Here is a 23,797-nt window from a genome sequence, read left to right on the forward strand (position 1 = left end):
CCCTGCAGCTTTGTGCAAAGCTCCAAATGTCTTCTGCCATGAGCCTGGAGCCCCAAGAACAGCTGGAAGGGAACAGTGCTCTCTGTTCCTGTGTGCGTGTGCCCACACCCTCTCACCCAGGCAGAAAGAAATGGCCCAGAAAATGCTTCTCTCTTGAGCCTGTATTTAAGATCTGTCATCTGTCAAACCACATATTGTGGCCTCCTTCCAGCAAAGGGCAGACCACCGGGCCAGCTGCTGCTTGTCAGTCAGCTGGGGACATCTGACAGTGAGAGCCCGGATCCTGAGCACAGCCATCTCACGGAGACTGACTGGTCACATGGATGAAACTGAAGGCCCACTTTGGTGTTGCTCTAAAGGATAACTTTGGGCTTAACAAACGAAGTCAGCAAGGTACATCTACTGTCAGTCTTGGTGTTATGTCTTTGAATTTCCTTCAGTTTCCTTTGTTAAGCACTAAAATAGAGAAACATAGCGAAAGGATAAACATGAGAAAAGAGAGGCAGCTTTAGCAAAAGCACATTAGATCTCATCCCTTGACCACCTCATTTCTTCACCTCTGTTCTCATGACCCTACCTCCAATATCACTCATAGATAAAATATTACTCACTATGCAACTGTGCAACTGTCTTCCTCCTGCAAGCCCACCAGACTCCCAAAGATACAGAAACGCTTCATCTACTTAAACTTTTGTAAAAGAAGAACATACACGCAGTATCTCACCTTATCTAAAAGCTTATTTTGCTCTCAAATGCATGTGTGAGACAAGACAGTGATAGACAATACATCAAATTTTTCACAATAGTGACATTAAAGAAAAAAAAGTCTTCATACTGAGGAGTATTCCAGTACTACTATGACTTTTGAAAGAAATCTTGAAGGTGCATCTATCTATAGGTTAGGATCTGTCTCTCCCTGTCCTCCTCAGCAGGATGGAAACTATCTTAAACAAGAAGCATCCATGGGAAATGCTGATGAGCAAAACAGCATTGACACATCCTCCTTCCTGGAAAATCATCTACCTGAGATGCCCATCCCTGACCCATCTCTGTTTGTATCCAGAGTCCCATCTCCTTTTTACCTCCACTGATACCATTTACATGTATTAATCTGCACAAACACCTCACTGGACGGAAGGCAAAACCACTTGGGGGTCATAGGAAATGAGGAAGACCACAGCCTGTCCCCAGCTGAAGCAACCACTCTCACAGCTCTGAGAATGTGAAGCAGAGAGCAGAGCAGAGGTGATGCACAGCAGCAAGGCAAAGGCAGTACAGTGCACAAAGGAACACGACCAGTATTTCATGCACATGTACTGGTCCCCAAGAGTTCTGCTGATTGCCTGTGTACACGTGCACATCACTGCTCTGGCTACAGCTGTTCAAACCTGAACACACTGTCAGTGCAGCAGAACACCACCACCCCACCCCCACCGACACCTGCTGCCATAGCCCTCCACTGCCTTCCACTGACCAGTTTCCAAAGCCACGTTTGGCTTGTCTGCTGTTTTCCTTTCCTGAACTTCCCGTCACATCAGAGCTCTGCCTCTGTCCTCTTTGTGATCCTTAAGTGAACTTCTGTCTGACAATAATAACAAAGACAACATTAGAGCAGTGCTTTTCTACATTCTTCTGCTGCAGAGTCTTTTCTCAGGGGATGTGCATCACAGCAGTCAAAACACAGAAGCAGAAAAAAGGAGTCCTGTCTGGACATAGCAGTAAGAGGAAAATAACCTGGAGAACTGACAGGTGAAAGTAAAAGAAGTGTCAAGTAAAGCAAAAACACACCCACAAGAGGCCTCAGAAAGAGACTGAACAGAGAACCAGGAGTTGCTGCATTGCAGTTGAGTGCTGAGCTACACTTAGAGCAATCCCCTGTCCTAACAGACTCCATCCACCTCAACACCACACGGGAGGCTCTTACGGCTGACTCGCTGGGAACAGCCACCAGCTGCAGAGACACTGACAGATTTTGAGAATAACCACCACCATCAAGTATACAAACGGTTTATTTCTTAACTACAAAGAAGCCTCCAAGAAAGATGGAGAGAGACTGTTTACAAGGGCCTGGAGTGACAGAACAAGAGAGAAGGGCTTCACTGACAGATAGTAGGTTTAGATTAGAAGAAAATTCTTTACTTATGAGGGTCATGAAGCCCAGGTTGTGGCTGCCTCATCTCTGGAAGTGTTCAAAGCCAGGCTGGGTGGAGCTTGGAGCAATCTGGTCTAGTGGAAGGTGTCCCTGCCCATGGCAGAAGGGTGGGACAAGATGACTTTTTAAGGTTCCTTCCAATCCAAACTATTCTACGATTTCTATAGGGCATAAACATAAGCAGGAGGAGATACCTGATGCTGTCTGGAACTAAGAATGAGTAACCAGAAGTACCTGGAACCCTTAAGAAATTTAGATTAGATTGATATTGTGTGATGGCAACAAGTTTCTGACTGGGCAAATGGTTTCCCAATCGGATATGTTGATTCAAAATGGACTCTTAGTACAACAAATAAAACTGGTACAAGGCTTCTCTCCTTCTTACAGTTATAGAGGTTACTTCACGAGTTATCTTTTTTAATGTCTATGAATCTTCAAGAGGCTTAGTAAGCTGAAACATCAGTATCGTAATTCTTGCTTTCTGTCATATTCACCTTCCTCCATTTCCCAAAAGCTCTCAGTCTGTAAGTCCAAGTGTTCCAGGTACCACGTACTTTAATAATGTTCACAACAATCCAGAAGTCTTTAACTTAGAAAGCATCCCATTTACAGAACTGTGAATCAGAACATGAGATGAAGTTCAGCTCTATTTCATGCATATCTGTTCACAGCTCAGAACAATCTGCCACCAAGCTCAAATGGAACACAAAAGAAAACAAACCCAAAGAAGTCTTCGGAATTGAAAGTAACAGACCTTACAGACCAGCTTTGAGTTCCACCAGCATTAGCAGATCTGATCATACCACTGCTGTCATCTAATGTATGTGTGAAGAACTACCGAAATGTACCTCCTGAAAAGGATGGCTTTGGGAGGGAGAGGAACAACAGAGCTCTGCAGTACCACGACTAGCTTGGAGAGAGAAGCTGGTCAAGAGCTCATCGTCTCTTCCCTTACAATAACAGTGAACAGTTGGCAGGTAATTCCTTATGCAAGATAAGCTGAAAAAAAATCCTGACAGAAAACACCGACTGTTAGAAGTTTAGAAGGGTTCAGGAAGACATCATTAGAGCAACCTCCATAAATAAAATCCACACAGAGGCACTACACAGAGGGCAGCTTTGGGTCAGAAAGCTCCCAAGCTCCAAATCAGAGTATTCGTATGAACGATCACTAAAGGTTTTGCCTTGTTCTTTTACTTCCATGCTGCCTTCCACTGTTCCCATTCTACACGGGATACTGAACTAAATGATCCAGTCTATTTTCATATTCCTACAGTGTATATATATATATATATATATATATTCTTTAGAAAGAGCAGTTCAAACATCTCAGAGATCCACTTTATCCATACATCTACATTCATCAGCAAACCCAAGTTTTCTCAACCAGCCACTCAGACTTGTTTAACAAGCCCACATTGCACAAAATCACATTGACCTCAATTTTCAAGCCTTGACTAGCATTAATATGATTTTATTTTCTTCATTATGTATGAACCTTTCTGTTTGACAGCCTGAAATCAGTCCAGGGCTAGAAAAAGACAAACCTTCAGTCTCTACCAGCAGTCTCTACCAGCAGCTTGCTCACATAGTTGAATGTTGCACGAGGTTTTCACTCTAGCTGTCCCATGCAGCCACCTTCCCAATGAAATTCCTTGCTGTAAGGTCCTGTGATTTCTCCAGGCTGCCCTACTCACCCCAAATACCTCCTTGTTGACCACAACAGGGAACATGCACACAGCAAACCAGTGCCTCCATTCCAGGCCCCATTCCCTGAAAATGCCCTTGAAGAGAGAACCATGCAGGAAACCCTCAGGTAGAAAGAGGAACAAACTATCCAAAACAAACAGTTCATGAGGCTCTTTTCTAGCCATTCCACTGTCAGCTGGCTTGTGCTCTGACAAGACAGTATCTACACCCATGACAAAAGAAAAATTAGTAGGATATTTTTCATTAGCAAAAGCTCTACTTTTTTCAAACTTGGCCTGACTTTCTTCACCTCACTATTGCCAGTAGTGATCTCTACAACCCTGTGACCAGTCACTTTTATTCACTTAAAACTAAAACAAACCGTCATTCAATTTTGGGAAACTATCTTTAATTCTTCTCATTCTAGTAAAACCTCCATAACTTTTACAATATACTGAAATATGAGTCCTTGAGGTCATTCTTTATCTCAAAGAAGCATCACCAGTATCTCCATCTTTGACAGATGTTTACTTCTTTAACCAGTACCTAAGAGCCTCCAATGACAGAGATTTTACAATTTACATAATCAGTCTCTATACTTAGATATCATAAATAAAACAAAAATATCCCTATTCCCTTATTGATGAAGCCTTCAGAGGTCTCCCACCGCTACTGTCCTCCAAGTTCCCAGTCCTTTGGTTTGTTAGTCATACAGATTACCAAAACCAGGAAAACATTATTGTAAGTATATGCCATGGATTTACAATAGCTTCTGCATTATTCCCTGCCCTGCTTCCCAATCCGGCTACCAATTTATGTGATTTCTTACTAGTTAAACACTAGGCAGCTCACAGGACATTCAAGCCTTTCTCCTGAATGGTGACATTTCATTTAAACCCACAGTGTATCAGGAGATGCAAAACTCATTTATGAAATTCATTGCTTACCCCTTTTTCCAAATCACTGATAAATCTGTTATAGATCCTCCATGCCTCCATGTTTAGTCTGTTCTAACACTGACAAGTTATTTATCGTATATATTAAGTACTTGTTTACATGCTGACATGCTCTGACACTCTTCTTTCACTGCTGTAAATGCCATTTCATATAAGACAGTTTATGTATTTACCATAAAATCCTATGACCAAATTTGAGAGGTAGACAGCCAAACAAAAAGAGGACTGAGGATAAGCAAAGGAGTCACATCAGCAATACACAGGCTTGTATGAATTAGCAATCATAGAGTGTAACTAATATTAAACTGTAGCGATTAGCAGGAACTATGAAATAAGACCTATTAGCAGAAAATAAATATGGATAAGGACTTATATTGCCACAGAGAGCTTCCTAAGCATAGCTAAGAGGACAAAGACTGAGATCGCTATGGAAATAAAAGGTGATTTGAAGTGACAGCAAGTACATTGTAAATACAGCTATGGCTCCAGAGTTAAGAAAGGCACATACACTTTTATAGGGGTATCTGGTGGATAAAAGGCAAGAAGATTGGCTTTGGAAGGAAGATAAAGTGGGAACATGAAAAGGACACAGAAGCAGATTAAAAAGGTCAGAAAAACAGGAGAAGAAAATGAACCCCTCAGCAGGTTCTTGTGTGAAGATGACACAGCCAAGGTCACCAGCACAAGGCACCAAGAGAAGGTTCCTGCAATCGAGTCACAAGAGGACAGATGTCTGGACAAGAGTTTTGACAAGACCAGCACCATGGACCTTCTCAAGATTAAACAGGCAGATACCTGTTTGAGTAAGAAAAAGAAAAAAGATAAAGAAACAAAGAAAAAAGCAGGGGAGGGAGACACAGGCAGGATCCATTTAAGGGATTCGGCCAGCAATGAGGCCTATGGCAGAGAACGGAGGCTAGAGGAAACTGAAGAAAGGAATAACCTGCAGTAAGACTAGTAATTTGTTCAACAAAATATAATGCAACAGCTGGACACCTAGAGAAATGTCATAAAGACTGCTTGAAATGTACCACTGGACAGCAGAAAATGCATTGAAAAAAAGATAATCAACATAAATGTCATGATTAAAGCATATTTGCCTATGAAAATGCTAAAAAAAGGGAGGAACGACAACAACAAAATGATGAAGTACAGGATAAAGCCTTTGCAAGGAAAAAAAAAATCTTCCCAAAAAAATGATGTGCAAGACACTGATGAAACTGAACAGGAGTAAAAGCATAGTAAAAATAAATAACTGAAAGAAATTTAACCTTTCTAAAAGCTCAACTGCTAACCAAAGGTGTAACAAACTATCAAGGTCTCAAGTAGGAGAGAATGAAGCGTCCCACTCAGAGTTTTAACCTTTAAGAGATTTCCCCTTTCAGGGGGATCCTTTCTGCCTACAATAAATGAAGAAGACGACATAATCTAAGCTGGCAATATGGAAAAGCACAAAAGAAGGATCAGGTGCACAAGAGCAAAGGGCAAAGTAACCTTAGCAAAGGAACATATGTTTCCAGAAAGATCAAGTGAATCCAAGAGCTAAGTGACATTAGGAAATGCTGCGGAATTATCCCATTCATTTAAGTGCCAAAAAAGAAAAAAAAGATTTCTAACAACATTCTACCTGTGTTTGCTTCTCCCTTTTTTTTTTTTTTGGGGGGGGGGGGGTGTGGGGAGAAAATAATTTTCAATAACCAAATTAAATAATGTTATATATGGAATTGAAAAATTGTCATTTGAAGAAGAGATTGGTCCCTGAAATTAGAGCACTGACTCAAAGAAATGCCACTAAAGTTTGCTATGCAGCTTAATTTTTCAAGGAATTAATTCAGGTGTTGACACACTTTGCATAGTAATAAAACAGAGGAGCCAGCACTAGGTAAACTCAAGGTAATGGCTGGCATGGCACATTCTCTTATTTGGCAAGATACAGGGCCTGAAGAGATAAAATGAAATTATAACTTTTTTTCATCTTTTTTAAGTAATGGAAGAGTGACTCCCCCAACCCATATTTTGATCAAAATGAACCTGAGATGAGGAAAAAACTAAAGGAAAGAACAAACCAGGCACTAAAGCAGAACTAAAGGAGATGATAATGAAGGGAGAGGGTGATACAAGAGGTGTTCAGGCACCAGAACAGCCAAGAAACCCCAGCCTCAGCAACAAGAAGCAGGAAGATATATACAGCTATTCCAGGCTAAAGCATATATTCAAGTAAGATGCCACTAGCAAGAAAACTCCTAGGGCAGAAAAGGCAGACTTTCCTGGCATCCAAATAAGTAATGGAAATGAGTTCTGCTATATTCATTCCAGTATAAATTAAAATTTTCCCAGGCTTAAGAGCCCTGTATGCTACTTTCACACGAAGGCCAGCTAGATGTGGAATAAGCAAATTCACGTAACTATTTTTACTGCTCTTCTTGATACTAAAGGAAGAGCACTGGTATGCAAATGCCAAGGGAAACTTCAGAAAAGGCAAAATCATCCTATCTGCCACCCTCACAAAGTGCTTCTCGTTCTGCTCAGAAACAGCCATCACAATCCAGACCACCTTGACAAACTCTCATGTTCACAACAAAACCGCTGCTACCACCTGCACATCCGCTCTCTGTCACTCCCCCCACAGCTGCCAATCTTGCCCAGCCTGCCCCGTACACTGGCACCACATCACCTCTTCACAGCTCTCACCAAGGCAGAATGCCATCTCAGAGTCCTTGGCCCTGCCAGTCCCACCACATCCAGGATCTAAAGGACATACACAAGATCCTACACATCTGGAGTGAGCCTGAAGCATGGAGACAACTCAAGAGTCTGCCATGAGCCCCACAGGTATCTATGATCTCTGTGCACGTGCCCCCACCTGATGTCTTCAAAAAGGTGTCACAGGAGGTGCCAGGATCCTCAAGAAAGAAGCACTTGGGACTATCAGTATCCAAACAGTATCGCATTCATTGGGGCTCTTTAACAACCTTATTTCTGTTCAATGTGTATCAATGCTAGAAATCCAAATGTTATAAATGGTGACTGCTCTCAGACACTAAAGTCATTTAAAGAACGTTTCCAATGGCAGCAAAACAGGGTGAGCATTTCCCCTTAAATGGAGATAGAAGACTTGATTCTTAAACAAAAGCTGGAACATTTTTAAAGACCTGAAGGATTGCTTTAATTAAGCATGGCACCCTGAAATTCTCTCGTGGGTGAGTTTCCATAGACTGTTACAGATCTGCAGAGCTAATCTCTTCAAGCCCCTGAAAGTCACCTGTTAAGTAGCCAGAGGATACATACGAGCCAAGATTGGAGACAAGAACCAGAGGCAGCACCCCAAGGCTTCATCAGGCTCTCATCAGAACTGTTTTTCAAAACACAAGTTTGATTACGGAACAAAGTGTCCTACAAGCCCATTTGGGTTAGATCCAGTGCAGATTCTGCACCATGATCAGGCTGAAAAGCATGCTATTTCACCATTCATGGAGAATCACAGCAAAAAGCACAGCACACATCCCCCCAAACACAAGCCTGTATTACCAATGAATCAATGCATACACTGGGGGCTACCCAGACCCCAGTGTTCTCCTGGGGAGGCAGCTAGCAGTGCCCCAGGAGCACACTGCAGGAGCTGATCCAGCCCAGCACAGAACCTTCAGTTTCCACTCATCCCTCTATTCAGAGCCAGCCAGCTCACTAACTTTCCCGACTCACCACCCCATGGACCAGAAACTCAAAAAGTTTGCTTTTCGTAGCTTTGCGAGCCCCTCCTGTAACTTCATCTGTAGCCATCAGGGTCTGCTCAGCCTCTCTCACTCTCTCTCTTCCTCTTTCTTTCCCTTTTCTGCCTTTTTCTCCAACTCTCCCCTCTGAGTCCTGCTGGGCTCTCACACTTCTAATAGCGCGGAGTGGGGAGGGGGCCCCTTCAGGGCCTTCCTGACGGCCCACTCGCGCTCAGCCTCAGCTGCTGCATTCCTCCACTGATAAGCCAGAAATAGTTTGTGCTGCCGGGCTCTGTCTGTTTACTCTGCAGGGACAGAAAATCCAGCTTTTTAAACCTCTCTGTCCAAACAGCAGAGATAAGCAGGAGGCAAATTGAAAAACACGTCTCAGTTTTCCATGGTAGTGCTGCAGCTTCTCCTCCTCTGCATCAGGGATGGTAAATTCTGGGGCAAGGGGAAGGGGGAGGGGGCAACTTCAGCAGTGACACAGAGCTCAGCACCTCGCAGATATGTTTTCCCATTAGAAAATGCAGCAAGCGAGCAGTGGTTTTCCCTTGCTCCCACTGCTCCTCCCGCACTGCATTTCCAGGCCCTTTCCCCAGGGACCTGGCAGGCAGCACACAGAAACATTCGCTGGCAGCATTTCCAGCATGAGAGACGAGAGCTAACCCCTCTGGACAAGAGAAGCAGCGGGAGGCCGGAGCTGGGAACAGGGAGGGACAACATGTGGAAGCCAGGGGAAAGAAAGTGTGTGAGATCAGCGGAGGAAGGGGGTGGGGGACAGCATGGCGGCACAGCTCCCACAGCTCCCACGGCTTGTTTCCAACCCTCCACTCCCACCGCCTCTCCCCAGCGACCATTCTTGGGATGCCCTGGTACCACTGTGATGGATCCTCTAGAGACCCCAAGTGACTGACAGAGGCAGACGAATTATTAACACCACAGCTGCTGTAAGACATCAGCAACTCCCTGCTTATCACACAAAGCCCTGCACGACAGCGTGTGACATCTCAGGACACTGCTGGGAGCACGAAGCCCAGGGGGAAGCGAGCAGCAGCCCACCCTCCCGGCGTGGCGCTGGCAGCACGGCGGCCATTCCACAAGCGGAGCGTGGCTGCTCCGTGATGGCCGAGCCCGCAGTGATGGCCCGGGGCACTGAGCGGCTTCCCGGCACTTCCATGCGCAAGAGGCTCACGAGGGACAGCCTTCCCGGGTCTCCCTTAACACAGCAATAGGCAAAATGTTGCCAGGTTACAAGAGGAGTTTATTCTATTCCTCTGCTTGAAATTCTTGTCTAGGGGCTGTGAATTTTCTGGTAAGACGGCAAACAGAACAGAATCAGATCAGAAACAGAAAATATTCTGACTTAATCCAGTAATAAAACCAAGCACAGAAAAGACGCTGCATTGACTAGCAGTGAAGGGCAAGCCATGAAGGTCGCATGGCCTTCTGAAGATGGGGATGAAGATAGTGACCTCCACTGATTTTTAGGGTCACCCCAATCTAACTGCTAGCATGTGGCAACAGCCCTAGGAATCACAGAAACTTAGGGAGGGCGAGTGTGGTTTTAAGTTCCCCCTCTCAGCCTCTCCGAAGGAATATGCCCAGAATATCGCATATCAGCATAGTATTTCCTTGTTCTGTGCTGGAAAAATTCCTCAAGTTCTAGCTGAACTAAAGGCACATATAATCTGGAACCAACTGCTATGCCTCTGATGGATGTGGTAATGTCAAGTAAACTTGATCTGGAGACGGTTTTTCAACTTGAACGACTCCAAATTCTACACGCCAGTGTGACTGGCAAGGCAGCATCCAGCCAGCGTCTAACCATGGTTTTTAGACCACAGACTCACACAGAAATGTTGGGTCCCATCATGTAAGCCCCTTCTCTGCTCCCAGCAGACACCGTGCATTTTCCTCACAGTCTGCCCTAGCTGTGGGTGCCGCACTGGCCGGCGGTCCCAGCAGTCCCGGCCGTCGGGGTCACCGGCCCCGGACGCGGCCCGTGCGGCTATTCCTCCCTCCGCGGGGAGCAGTGCGGGCCCTCACCGCGTCAAACCGCACTGAGGACGGGCCGCAGCGGCTCCTCCAGCAGCCGTCCTAACGGGCCCGGCGCGGGAAGGGGCGGCGGCGGCTCCGGGCTGAGGCGCGGCGCGCGGTCCCCCCTCGCGTCCCCCCGCGCTCCGTCGCCAGCACCATCGGCACCGAATGGCAACGGCGCGCCCGGCACGGGCAGGGCGTGCGCCTGCCACGGTCACGGTCACGGTCCCGGCCCCGCCGCGGGCGGGGACCGGCCTGGGCCGATCCAGCCGCCAGGGGCCGGGCCGGGCCGGGCCGGGCCGGGCTCGCAGAACTGCGGCGGGCGCGGCGCAGCCCCGCGGCCCCGGGCGCGCATGCTCGGCGCGGCCCCGTGAAGGTCAGCGCGGGCCGGCGGGGACGCGCGGGCGGGAGCGCTTTAACCCCTTCCGCGCCTCGGCCGGCACCGCCCGCGGCGGAGAGGGTGAGGGTGAGGGTGAGGGCCAGACCGGGACCGGGCTGTTCTCGGGCCGGGCAGGAACGCATCCCCCCAGCCCTTTGTCCCGCCGCCGGAGCATGCGCTCGGCTGCGCATTTCAGGGTTTCCTTATTTTCCACTTAGCTGCAGATACGGCACGGAGCCGCGGCTGCCCCTATCTCCATCGATAGTCACTGATTACCTTCTGCAGCAGGAGGACATTTGCTATGACGTGCTACTAGTTTAAGCTGAAAACTATATAATATATATTGTAATCTACCTGGATATTCTTCACAGACGTCTAAAACAAGATTTCCGGGAACACCAAATTCCAAGGCCAGCCACTTGAAAATTAATGAATGACAGTCTCACTTCAGCCGTCAATTGAGTAAATGTAAAAAAAAAAAAAAAAGTTTAAAAATCCTGCAACAATAAAATCTCAGCTCTTACTTAGCATGATGGTTGTTCTCCAAGCACTTTAAAAAATAAATCAGTACATACAGTTCTTACGTTTTGCAAATGGAAAATACGGTACAAATGGATGGAAGTGACTTGCCCAACATCACCTAGCTGAGAATGAAACCCATTTCCTGTGATTCTTCAACCCTTCACAATAGTGTCCAGGAAAACTACTGTGCGAGGCATTTGCACAAAAGGGTGAAGGTTACCATGCAAGAATGTAATTTCCCATATTAAGAGAAACAGCATAGAGTTTTATTTTAAATTGTTTGGGTTTCTGTTTTCTCAACTTTATTCATAAAAGTGTAGAAAATAGTTGCCAGTGTTCTTTTCAAAACAGACTGATTCAACCCAAGTCATCCACAACTGCTGCAAGTATCCTGGCAGTTCCCATCCATCTCTTGCCATGGGGCTCTCTGCAAGTCTCGTGTTCCTCCAGTGGTTCTTGAAGGCTGAGCATGCACTGGGGCTTCATTCATACTCACTCTCAGATCACTTCATGTCATAGTCCCAGACCATTTCATTTCAGAGGAAGGCTGACCTCCTTCTCTGGTACTTCCTCGGGTGATGGGAGCCCACCTGGTCTCTGTATGTGTGGTTTGGTTTAACTTCTGTGCTGCTATCCAGGCTTTTCAGGCTGTTAAACTAAGATGGTCCGATTAGAGAAGAGACTAACCAAGTTGTTGTTTTACAGAGACATGTCTGCTGCTACTTGCAATTTTTTGATCTATAGGTAATTATAGAAGTACATGAAGCTGCTGATTGCCTTAAGCAGGCATGGTTTCCCTCATGCAAGTTTCACTTAAGTCAGCATTGCTCTTTTCACTGAAACTTAAAATATTCGCAACAGTTTTGGAATTGATGCACTGCAGCATAGAAGACATGCTAGAAGCAGAAAACACCCCAAGACTGAGGCTCTGCTTAATCTAAAGAAATGTCCACTTGTTTCTGAGTTCAGAATTATTCAATAGTTTCATTAACAAAATGGATAAGGTACTTAGAGAACATGCTTATTCAATTTCCTAGCAACATACCGTTTGGAGAGGCTACAAGTTTGCTACAAGAAATGATTAAAATTAAAATCCTGAGGACCTGGAGATATTTCCTGGTTTTTTCAAACCACAGTTCAATCAGAAATAGTGCAGGGTTCCACATAAGGATATAAATCAACTACTAAACATCTAAACAGAAGACGGGGAACAACTGGCTGAAGAGAGTTTTTTTCAGAAAAAATACCTGGGCAAATGATAGATCATAAGCTGAATGTGACTTAACAGAACTACACTGTCACAAAATAAACAGATAAACCCTCAGAAGATCAGGAACTGCAGGAATGCTGCCCCACTGCTCTCATCCCCTTGGTGGCAGCATAGGCACTGACAACAATACTCTAGATTCTTCTTTTCTCCTCATTTCATCTCTCCTCCTTCTCCCCATCCCCTGAGTTCTCCAGGGCACAAGCTGTTCCAGCTCAACATTTCCTTAAGGCTGCAAAATTAAATTTTTCCAGAACTGCTGAGGAACTCTTCCGAAGCAATTCTGTCGTGCTCTCAATTGTCTCATCCAGACCAGTCAGGGGCTCTGTGCATCAGAGGAAATGAGGGAGAAACCAGGAAACCAGGATGGTTGAGGAAAGGACAGTAAGTGTGACAAGAACTGTAAGGCCCAAACAAGATAAAGAGAAAACAGTTGTCAGGTATCCAAAAGGCTGCTGCAAATACAGGCAAAAGCTGCTCCTACACACACAAAATACAGGAAATAATGGATTGAATTTCTCCAGGAAGATTTATGTTAGATATTATGGAGAAGTACAGCAGTGACAGTAGAGATGTTCTGAGATAGTCTGTCCAGCAAGGATGGGAATCTCGGTCACCAAAGGTTTTTCAAGAACAGGTTAGACAAGCATCTATGCAGAGGGATGTAGGTGGTATGGATTCTGACTTGGGGTAGGACAAAGAACCAGCTGATTTTCAGAGGTTCCTTTTGCTTTATTTCCCTACAGAAATGGTATGAAATTTTGTGACACAAAGGTTCCTTTCTCTGTTAGGCCTTTCCAGTACTTGTTTCTAAAATCTATCTGCAGTGAAGGAAGGGAAAGGGAAAGGGAAAGGGAAAGGGAAAGGGAAAGGGAAAGGGAAAGGGAAAGGGAAAGGGAAAGGGAAAGGGAAAGGGAAAGGGAAAGGGAAAGGGAAAGGGAAAGGGAAAGGGAAAGGGAAAGGGAAAGGGAAAGGGAAAGGGAAAGGAAAGGGAAAAGGAAAAGGAAAAGGAAAAGGAAAAGGAAAGGGAAAAGGAAAGGGAAAGAATTAAGGCAAAGAAAAGTGTCTCACTCTCTGAAGGTTCCAAACATTATTGTGCAGAGGTAGAGAGAAACTTACTTCCTGATTATTTTAAAAATAATCAAAGGGAACAGCAGGGATGCTAAAAGACAGAGAATTATATTATATATATATGTAATATTACAGGATTCAAAATAATGAGTCATCAGAATTATGTCAATAACCATACTAATATTTTAGACAATTCTGCACAATTCTGTTTGACCTCATGGTAAGCTGTCTATTTCTACCATGCCTTTACCTCCACTTTTCCATCATTGCCATCCTCACCATCCCTCTTTACACTGAGTGTGCAGCAATAGCTGTGCATGGCTTCAAATATCTGAGCAAGGAACCAGAGCACTGCAAGCAGCAGTCACAATCCTCGAGCCAAGGGCCAGAGCAGAGCTGTAAAATGTGAGAAGTTATTAGTAAGACTTTGGTCATGGAAGGAGAACAGTTGGGAATACAGACTTGAATCTTTCAAAAGGGAAGGAAATAGAGGAACTCTTGGTGGGTAATCCTGAGGGAGCAGAGAAAAAGACCTATCAATAACTACCCTCAAACCAACTGCCCCCTAGTCCAAAAAGTGAATCTTCATGATACTTGGTAGTCAGAATGATGGCTTTGGGGTGCGTTTGGTAAGAGGATCTTAAAGATTCACCTGCTGACAGAACAGAGCTAAGGGAACCACTGTGTCAGCAACTGGGAACCACTGATTCTTCCCAATGAGGGTGGTGAGGCCTTGGCACAGGTTGCCCAGAGAAGCTGTGGCTATCCCATCTCTAAAAGCGTTCCAGACCAGGCTGGACAGGGCTTGGAGCAACTTGGTCTACTGGTTGGATTGGGAAGTTACTTCCTACTCAAACCGTTCTACAATTCTCTGATTCTATGTATAGTCAACAGCAACCATGTCACATATAACCTTTTCATATATAAGCTGATTGCACAGCACTTTAAATCTTGGTATTCCTACAGGACAGCCGCTAAAAATCTGAGTTCTTGGGTTTTGTATATGTGGCTATTTTTATTTATTCTTATCAACATTGTCCTTAATAGGCCTTTGTGTCTAATGTTTTGAAGCATTTCTACATACCTGTCACATCCACATTCACTCATCCTTTTGTCAGACTAAACAAGTGAAACTGTTATTTGTATTCCTATGTGCCCATTTCTCACCATTCCATCTTTTCCTGCCAAGTTCCTGCCAAGTCCCAGTTAACCTGGCTAGAGTAAGGGCAGCAGAACTGTACTTCCAGTGTCCAGGCCACATGCTCATGTCCCATTAAGACTTTTCTCACAAGCAGAAATCTATCAAACCATGCTAGGCTCACAGCTGCCTTCCACAACATCCTGACAATGACAGCTCCACATTCTGTGGAACATGGGGCTGTTTCTCCTTCTTAAGCACTGTCATTAGATCACTTCTGATACACAGTTCCTACTCCTGTGACAAGACCCCAAATGCACAGCTGCGTACTGTACTGTCACCAGATACCAGCTGGTTTCTGTTTGTGTAGCTCTTCCCATATAACCTGTTCTCTTCTGCTTCAGCAATACCTATTTTGCATCATCAGCAAATTTAATAATTACATTGCCTATTTTTGTGCCATGGGCATTAGTGAAAATATTAAATGACAACAATCCCAAGACAAATCCTAAAGAAACTGCAATGCTTTTTGTGTCTTCTTTACTGAGCTCCTTACCTACTTTGCAGTTCTATTACCTGTCTTCTGAGACCCAGCCAAATTTTCAGATCACACTCTATCAAAGGCTTCACTCAAGTCTAGACAAGAAAAGCATTGATTCCTTTGTGCAGAAAATTACTTATCTGAAAGAGTAGATTAGGGAACTTAGGCTGCTTTTTCATACCGTACGCATATCCTTCTCATACTCAGTTATTTTCTTTTTCAAAAATCATTCTTGAGCCTTGCATGGACTTAGGATGAAGCTAGTGCATCTGCCTAGAGTACTCTTGCCCTTCTGTATTGTCAGAAAACCCACAGGTTTTCTGTTTGTCAGGAAAAACAAATCTAAAGTCCATTTTGGTTAATACTAGCAATGCTAAGAATTATGTCCTATTCTCACTGAAAATCATTTGAAAAGTATCTATAGTTTAAGCAAATCAATAATAAGTAAATATGGACTGAAGGATGTATTCATATGCAAAGCTGCCTAAGAATTGACCACTAGGAGGCTGGAGAAAGCGCAGAACCAAAGAAGGGAAAGAGCAATCTTGGCATGGACTGTCCAGCCAAAATAAATCCAGCTCTCACTTCAGCTGAACTGGAAGGACAATTAGCAAGGGAATACAATCACATCGGCCTTAGAACATGGTGGATCTGAGAGCAAGTAATAGTGCTCATCATAAAAAAACTGTATTGCCAGACAAGGCCAAATGTCTTTCAAAATTATTTTATTTGGGAGAATAATTACAACAATTACAGATTACCCCAAAAAGTCAAAGTTAATCTCAAACAGTACATCATTACAGCAAACAATGGCTTTGGAAAAAAAAAAAAAAATAGCGGCCAGAAGTGGCAACAATGGCAAATGTGACTTAGAGGCAATGTAGTAAAACATAATATGCCTGAAATTCTTAATAGGAACACAATTTGTATGTAACATTACTGTGAAGTTATAAACAAGTAATAAAAACAAGTGGAAGGAAAGTGATGGACTCCAAGGTGGGTTGCTACATACAGATTTTTTTACCTCATTCAAAGATCTAAGAGAGGGAAGCAAAACATATGTAGATTAAATGCTCACACAAGAAGATTTTGAAAAAGTTTCACAGCCAATCAGGAGAGAGGATAAAAAACTCAAATTGGCCTAAAATGTTAGACAGGAGATTTAAGTTGGAAAAAAATCAAGCTGATAGAAGATAAATTCTGAGGTGGAAGAATAGTGCTATGTGTGTGCAGCAAGTAGAATGGTTTGCTAATCCTTTCAGTGACGATTCACCCAGTACATAAATCCATGTATGAAATCACAGGAGCATGAGCACAGCAGGTCGTGGCACAGGGACATGATTACAACACTTGGGTTCCAGCTGGAAAATGGGCTTTTGACTAAGGCTCATTTGAGCCACTGAGTATTGCAGACGTGGAAACTGTCTGGCTACAGCACAAACACTGTGGTTTGTCTGCTCCTCTCCCACACTGGAGGCACAGCAGGCTGGCAGCTCCCAGTTCAGAGCCACCACCTAACTTTGGCACTGGGGTCACCAAGCACACAGCGTGCACAGCAACGCACCACAGTGATCCCAGGGAAAAGCACATCTAAATGACAAGGCACACAAGTAGTGGCACAAGTTACTTGTTAAATTATCTTCAAAACGTGCAGAAGAAATGTAAGCTGAATCATTATGGCGTTCAGTGCTTTTCAAAACAGAGAAAAGAAAAAGTAAACAGAGTTCTCTTTACTTTGGAGAACTTCCAGGAGAGGAGAGGGGTGTGTTTGTGCATGGCCATGAACTGTCAGAGGGAGAAGAGCTGGGTGTTGTACTTTGTGTCACATTCTCTGTCACATGCCACAATCCTTTCCATTCTTGGGACTCGGTTTTGTTTCTGGTGCCTGAGAGTATGAGGAGGTACAGCTAAGAACAACGTGGTCTCTGACCTTGACAGTTTACAGATGAAGTTAACAGATGGAAATAGAAGGAGCACAGTGGAATAGAGAACGCCAGTCATCCCAAGAGGCATACCAGCTGTCTGGCTACACTTGTTTGGAATAGCCACCAAATTCCTACCCTGTGCCCCCCATCCTTAGCACCTGTTTTCTGATCAATTTATACCCAGCCTGCAACTTGAAACCATAGAAATAACACACTTGTGGGGGATTTCAACTGCCTTATTGTCTCTTGAGAAATAACTATGCTTCCTTCCTCAAAGACATTCCATAGTGTTCTGATATCTATATATATATATATAGATATATAGATATATAGATATATCAGAATATATAGCCAAGCTGGTACATATATATATATGATACAGCAACACCAAATGCTAATTATAAATATGATGCCAAATAATAATACATAAATTTCTGCTAAGGTTATAGAGAGAAAGGCTTTTTAAATTGTTATTGTAAGTCTGAGATACCATGAAAATTAAAACAGTATTTATTTAAATCCTTTTAGTTAAGACCTTGGATATTAATCTCCAGTAGGATATTCACCTAATATAAACAAGTATAAAACAAACCTAAAAAATTAGTGAAAAGTTTATGTAATGGAAAGTTAATCACTAATATTCCAATAATAAGAAATATGGGAAGCTAAGAAATATTTCAACACTAAAAAAGCTTGCTGTATTTCTGTTCTTCAGAAAAGGTTCTTTTGTCTATCATGTAACTTACTCCTTTTCTGTTGCTTTTGATCTTTAGCAGCTCTTCCACTTGGCTGATTTTGTTTTGACAGTTACTAATTTTTTATTTTTCATTTTCTGTTTCTCTACCTCCTTCTATTCAAGTCAATCCTTCCTCTCCCCAGTTCAAGCTCCTGCTGTTGCACATCACAAAACCATAATTCTGTCTCTTCTGGACTTGGCAAATACTTTTATTTTTTCACTCTGATTAAATCCTCTTGGAATGCCACAGGCAAAAATCTGCTCTGAAACTGTCTATATGCAGTATGGATACTGGATATAGATAAGTGCCCAATTCTGCATCCCATCAGCCCTTATGTATTTGCTGATTTTACCCTGCCCTCCATCCACTTCACCATGCAACCCTAGGGTGCCTTGTCTCTTCCACAGTGCTGCAAGAAGTCAATAACCACAGTTCCTCATAGGAAATTATTTAATCAGAAATCAGTTGCACACCTACATCCCTCTCCTGGTATGGCCTTACTTTGAGGCTTATGATCTTCCCCTTTCATTTCAACTCCATTTGTCCATCAAAATACCAGTGCTGTGAACCCTCTTGCCTGCCTCCAGAAACAACAGGTCTCTGCCATTTCAAACCAGACAAAGCCCTGAAGAACACCCTCATAATATTACTGTTCTGTCTGGCAGCTGGTGAAGAAAGGACCACATATAACTCCAACAGTTAATATTTCAGTTCCTGATCTTGCAATCTCCCTGCAGCAAAGCATCTGAGACAGCAGGAATATGTGAAATGCTTTTTCTGCCATTTGCCTATGGCTGGAGGACAGAAGGCCCTCAGTCACTGTCTTCAGACTGATGAAGCTGTGACATATTCTCCTGATTTCTATAGCAACAGTGCTGTATCTGCTCCCAGACTGACAGCCCACCTCTCCCTCCTCCAGAAAGCTTCCCAACATCCATGCTGCTAGTGATGCTCTCTCTGCTCCCTTTTCACCCTCAACAGGTGACTGACAGCTCACAGGACGGGAGCGCTCTGATGGCTGGAGACAGAATCTTTAGGAAGGGCAGGTTGGGGGGTGAGGAGGAGGAGGAGCTGCCCTTCAGCCAAGTGCGTGGCTAGAGCACACAGAGCACAGAGCTCCATCTCGGGATGGACAGAGAAGGTGCTGAGAGTTCACAGACCACACTTAGGATCAGAGTTAGCAGGCAGACCAACACGTAGCGCCATGGCAGGTGTCTGCTGCAGACCACCTGCTGAGAAAGAAGTAGCGAAACCACAGATGGCAGGAAAAATCCCCATGTCCACAGTCTCTGGTCTTCATGGAAGACTTCAACCACCCCAGTACCTGCTGAGGGGATAACAGAGCAGGGCAAAAGCAATCCATGAGGCTTCTGCCTAACATGGGCAACTGAGGAGCACACAAAGAGAGGTGCTCTGCTAGACAAGGAAGAACTGGTCAGGAATGTGAAGGTCAGAGCAGCCTTGACTAGACCATGAGATGATATTTCAGGAACATGAGAGGATGGACCAGGATAGAAAACAGGATCACAGCCCTAGAGTTCAAAAGAGCAGTCTTTGGCCTCTTCTTTGGGTCTTCTTGGAAGAATTCTATGAGTTACAGCCTTGGAAAGTAGAGAGTTCCAGGAGATCTGGTTGACTTTCAAAGATCACCTCCTACAAATTCAAGACTGGTTTATCCCACAGGCCGGAAACGAATCAAAAGCAGCAGGAAGCCTGCATGCATGAACAAGGAGCTCCTGACTGAGCTGAAGCATCACAAGAGGCAGAAACAGGGACAGATGACTCAGAAGGAATACAGAGACAGTGCCCAAGCATGAAGAGATACAATAAGGATAACAAAAGCCCACCTGGAGTTGAATCAAGTGAGGAACATGAAGGGCAGACAGAAAAGTTTTTACAAATATCTCAGCAGTAAAAGACAGACATGTGAGAATGTGGGCTTACTGGGGAGGGGATTTTCTGAGAATGAACACAGAAAAAAATTGAAGTACTGAATGGCTTCTTTGCATCTTTTTTTATTGGTGAGACTGGCTGTCAGGAATTCCAGGCTCCTAAGACCAGTATCTTCCAGTAAGGAAGTCTGGAGTGAGGAAGACTTACTGTCAGTGAAGAAAGACAAGATTAGGGAATGTTTGAACCAGATGGACACACACAACAGGTGAACAGGTTTTCACTTAGGAAAGGTTGCCCAAAGAGCAAGTTCACTCCATCACTGCAAGTATTCAGAAGTTCACTGAACTTCTCAGCAAATTGCTCAAGCTGACCCAGTTCTGAGATGGGAGGTTGGAACACACGATCTCAAGAGGTCCTTTTTAACTTCAACCATTCTATGATTTTATGATTCTACTCAGGAAAGAGTTAAGCATGCCAAGTAACTCAATTAACTTGCCCAATCAACATGCAGTGAATTCATATGAGGAACCATTGCCTGGAGACTGGAGCAGAAACAAAGAAAGGACAATACACCTGGCATGCCTTTACCTGCAAGCATATATGCCAGTCCAGCAGCAGCGACTGAAAGTCTTTTTTGCCTTAAAAGGTATGTATTAGGGGATAAAACAGTATGATAATGAAGGTCAATAATGCATTTCTATTTTGCTATCCTTTAATGCAGGACTAGGAAGAAACTACTGGAATGAAAAGCAGGCTGTTGATGAAAAAACTTAAAACAAACATTGCTTAGCAATAATGTGTAATTGTGTACACAATACATAGAAATGCATTAAAAAGGCTGCTTCTAAAATAATTTTCCCACTTGATCACCTCGAAATTATCACTGTTCCATTAGTGCTTCTGCATCCCAGGCCTCATATTTAAAAGAAACAAAAACATCAAACCATGCTTCAGTCCTACTTCTGGTGCTAAATATGAATTGGCTCCCTCAGAGGAGTATCACAGTGGGTTTAGAAGAAGTGGTGCCTATTATACATGATTTGTTTACTTTATTAGCAGATCTTATGTGGTGGGTCTAGTGCAGGTAGGCCAGCCAGTCTCTCCACACAATTCTCCTTTTAGACACCAGAAAGGGCTGCTGAGATGCAGACTCCTTGCATATACGTTGTTTCCTGTTTTTCAGATTTGTCTGTCCATGCCTTTGAACAGACAAAGAATCAACATCAAACACTCTGTGATACCTCTCTGGATAGCAAAAATCCTGCTTTCCTTATGGGGAGCTGCAAAGATGTCTTTAATGCTAGCAATTAGGGACTGAGGAAGGAACTCCCCAGATGAAACACTGCACAATTAATTTGTTTTACACAGGAAGCAGGAACATTACCACATTATTCCAGTTCACTCCTCCTTGTCAACTGCAGGATCAGAGCACCTGAATATGCCCACAGCCTCTGCTCCAGGGAGGAGCAACAAAGAGCCCGTGCTGGTGAGCTCTGCACAAGCCCTCCTTGAGCACCCCTCCAGTCTGTTGCCATGGGAACAGATAGATGCCTTTCTGTTGCCAAGGAGACAGCCACTGCTTTTGGATACTGTGCCCAAAGCATTTCAGCATCTTTAAGATCATAAGGAGTTTTACTCAGTCATAATCACCTCCCCCAGTTAAGCACATCAAGCATTCTCCCATTCCTTTTTTCGGAATATGTTTTAAGCATTTTGCTATACGTCAGATTATCCCTAATATCTGGTTTTGATATCAACATTTAAAATTACATTGCCAACCTACACACCTCTGTATGTCTTTTCTCCTGTTGCTCTTTGAATTCACTCTCACTGATTGTTTTGTCTAAACTAAGACACCGATCTAAAGTGCAACAAAACTGATCCCTTCCTCTCCATGGGCTTCCTGTGGTCTAGAACTGCACTTCCAGAAAACTGGTTGGCAAAATGCAGTGTCCATCTCTCCTCTGTCTTTGCACCAGTTTTACCCAGAACTGTGCAATCAGCAGGCTCTGTACCCTGGAGGCCCCAGGGCAGCAGCACAGGGCAGGTTGCTGCCGCGTTCCCGAGCTGTGGGTGTGGGAGCAGCCCCACACAGCCACGGGCAGCTCGGACACTCGGACACTGTCCTGGCAGTTCCGTACTGCCCCTCTGCGGCCGCCTTGGCCGGCTCTCCAGGGACAGGTCCTGCAGCATGGCACCTTCGTGGAGCTGGGATCTGCGCTGCAGCCAAGCAGGAGGAGCAAAGGAGTTTCCTGGGCTGCAGAATTCAGTGCTCGCTGCACTGCTGGTGCCACCCGATCCCATTTCACATTCTCCTCCCTCACCCAAGCCCTGTCCTCATCCTTCTGAAAAGACTGCACTGATCCTTAGGATTTGAAATTTGAGGGGGAATGTCAACTGAAATAGGGGCCTGCTGCTCCATATACCTGATATGGGGAAGGAGACACAGCTAGAGACTGGGCTTAAAGGATCGCTGGATACCACACCTCATAATGGGGAAGCCTGGCGGCTTCTGGCAGCAGAGGGACCCCTTCCCCACCCTAATTCCTCCATTTATTGAGTGAATGCAGTGCAGTGCCCTAAGAGTGAAGGGGAACACGGTCCACTTACTGATCACAGAATAGATTTACAGAATCATTTAGGTTAGACAAGACCTTAAAGATCATCAAATCCAACATATGTCCAACACTGCCAAGCCCACCACTAAGCCATGTCCCCAAGTGTCACGACTACATATCTTTGATCTTCCCTCCAGGAGCAGTGACCCTGATACTCCATTTCCTTGAAAAGCCTGTGCTGGGGCTTCAGAACCCTGTCAGTAAAGAAGTATTTCCCAACAACATGAGCCCCTTCCCTCTCCGCCTGTCCCTGTTCCCTGGGAGCAGAGCCCAGCTCCCACAACTCAGGGAGTTGTGCAGAGCCACAAGGTCCCCCCTGAGCCTCCTTTCCTCCAGGCTGAGCCCCTTTCCCAGCTCCCTCAGCCTCTCCTGGTACTCCCAGCCCCTTCCCAGCTCCGTTCCCTGGACATGCTCCAGCTCCTCAATGTACTTCTTGTCATGAGGGGCCCAACACTGACCCCAGGAGTGGAGGTGGTTTAGCAGTGCCACTGGCTTCCCACCCACCTGGGCACATCTGGGCTTATGTTCGTCTGAGAACAAACTCCAACACCCACAATATTTTGTGCTAGTTTTAAGCCTGTTGCCTCATAATTTCATTATATGTCTGTATGGTCTGTAAATCCTAAATCCATTTGTGCTTTGCCTTTCCTCAGGAGGCTGATTATCTCGAGCACTTTTACCTTTATATACAATTTCTCTAAAGAATTTTCATATGCCCACGCTGATGGAAACCTCTTCACCTCTCACTATCCTAATAACTTTTACTAGAATTCTTCTAGTTCTACTAGTCACTGAGTCTTAAGGGATACAGAATTCCATTCTCTCTTCAGAACATAGGAGAGACATGGATTTATACAATATTCCAACAGTAACTTCAGCTTTGTTAATTAATTTCCTGTAATATCTAACATCGAATTTTCCATTTTAGTGACTACTGTTAAGCTTGTGTTTACAAAAGTGGTTAAGTTTTAAGCCTGTTTTGCTCTTCTCCTAATCCATATCTCACAGCAAGAAATGAGTAAGTACTCTAGTGATTTTAGCTAGAGCTAAAACCACCACAACTCACTATAAAGATGCCAACATTCCTTTCCTGAGTCAAAAGAGATAATTTTAGCAACAATGTGGCTACATTTGGTAGGTTTATTTTCTTCATGCACTT

General features: G+C 44.3%; 1 protein-coding gene across 11 annotated transcripts in view; it reads right to left on the reverse strand.

The window, feature by feature from the left end:
• SMARCD3 (SWI/SNF related BAF chromatin remodeling complex subunit D3) overlaps positions 1–23,797 on the reverse strand; it is a 78,600-nt gene that overhangs the window by 45,072 nt on the left and 9,731 nt on the right. For 6 of the 11 annotated variants that reach the window (XM_014260698.2, XM_088053180.1, XM_005532089.3 and 3 more), the window contains exon 1: positions 8,500–8,693. The exons of 3 other annotated variants lie outside the window; for them this stretch is intronic. In XM_014260698.2, coding sequence (XP_014116173.1) covers positions 8,500–8,577 — 78 coding nt within the window. In that variant the 5' untranslated portion in view covers positions 8,578–8,693. Of the gene's footprint in view, positions 1–3,699; positions 3,721–8,499; positions 8,694–10,556; positions 10,682–23,797 lie in introns of those variants that run through there. 2 more of the 11 variants (XM_088053157.1, XM_088053165.1) reach the window with 2 other exon arrangements.

This window comes from Pseudopodoces humilis, chromosome 1 (genome assembly GCF_049639895.1).
Source record: "Pseudopodoces humilis isolate 2021_Gansu_Grassland_sample_001 chromosome 1, ASM4963989v1, whole genome shotgun sequence".
Lineage (NCBI taxonomy): Eukaryota > Metazoa > Chordata > Aves > Passeriformes > Paridae > Pseudopodoces > Pseudopodoces humilis.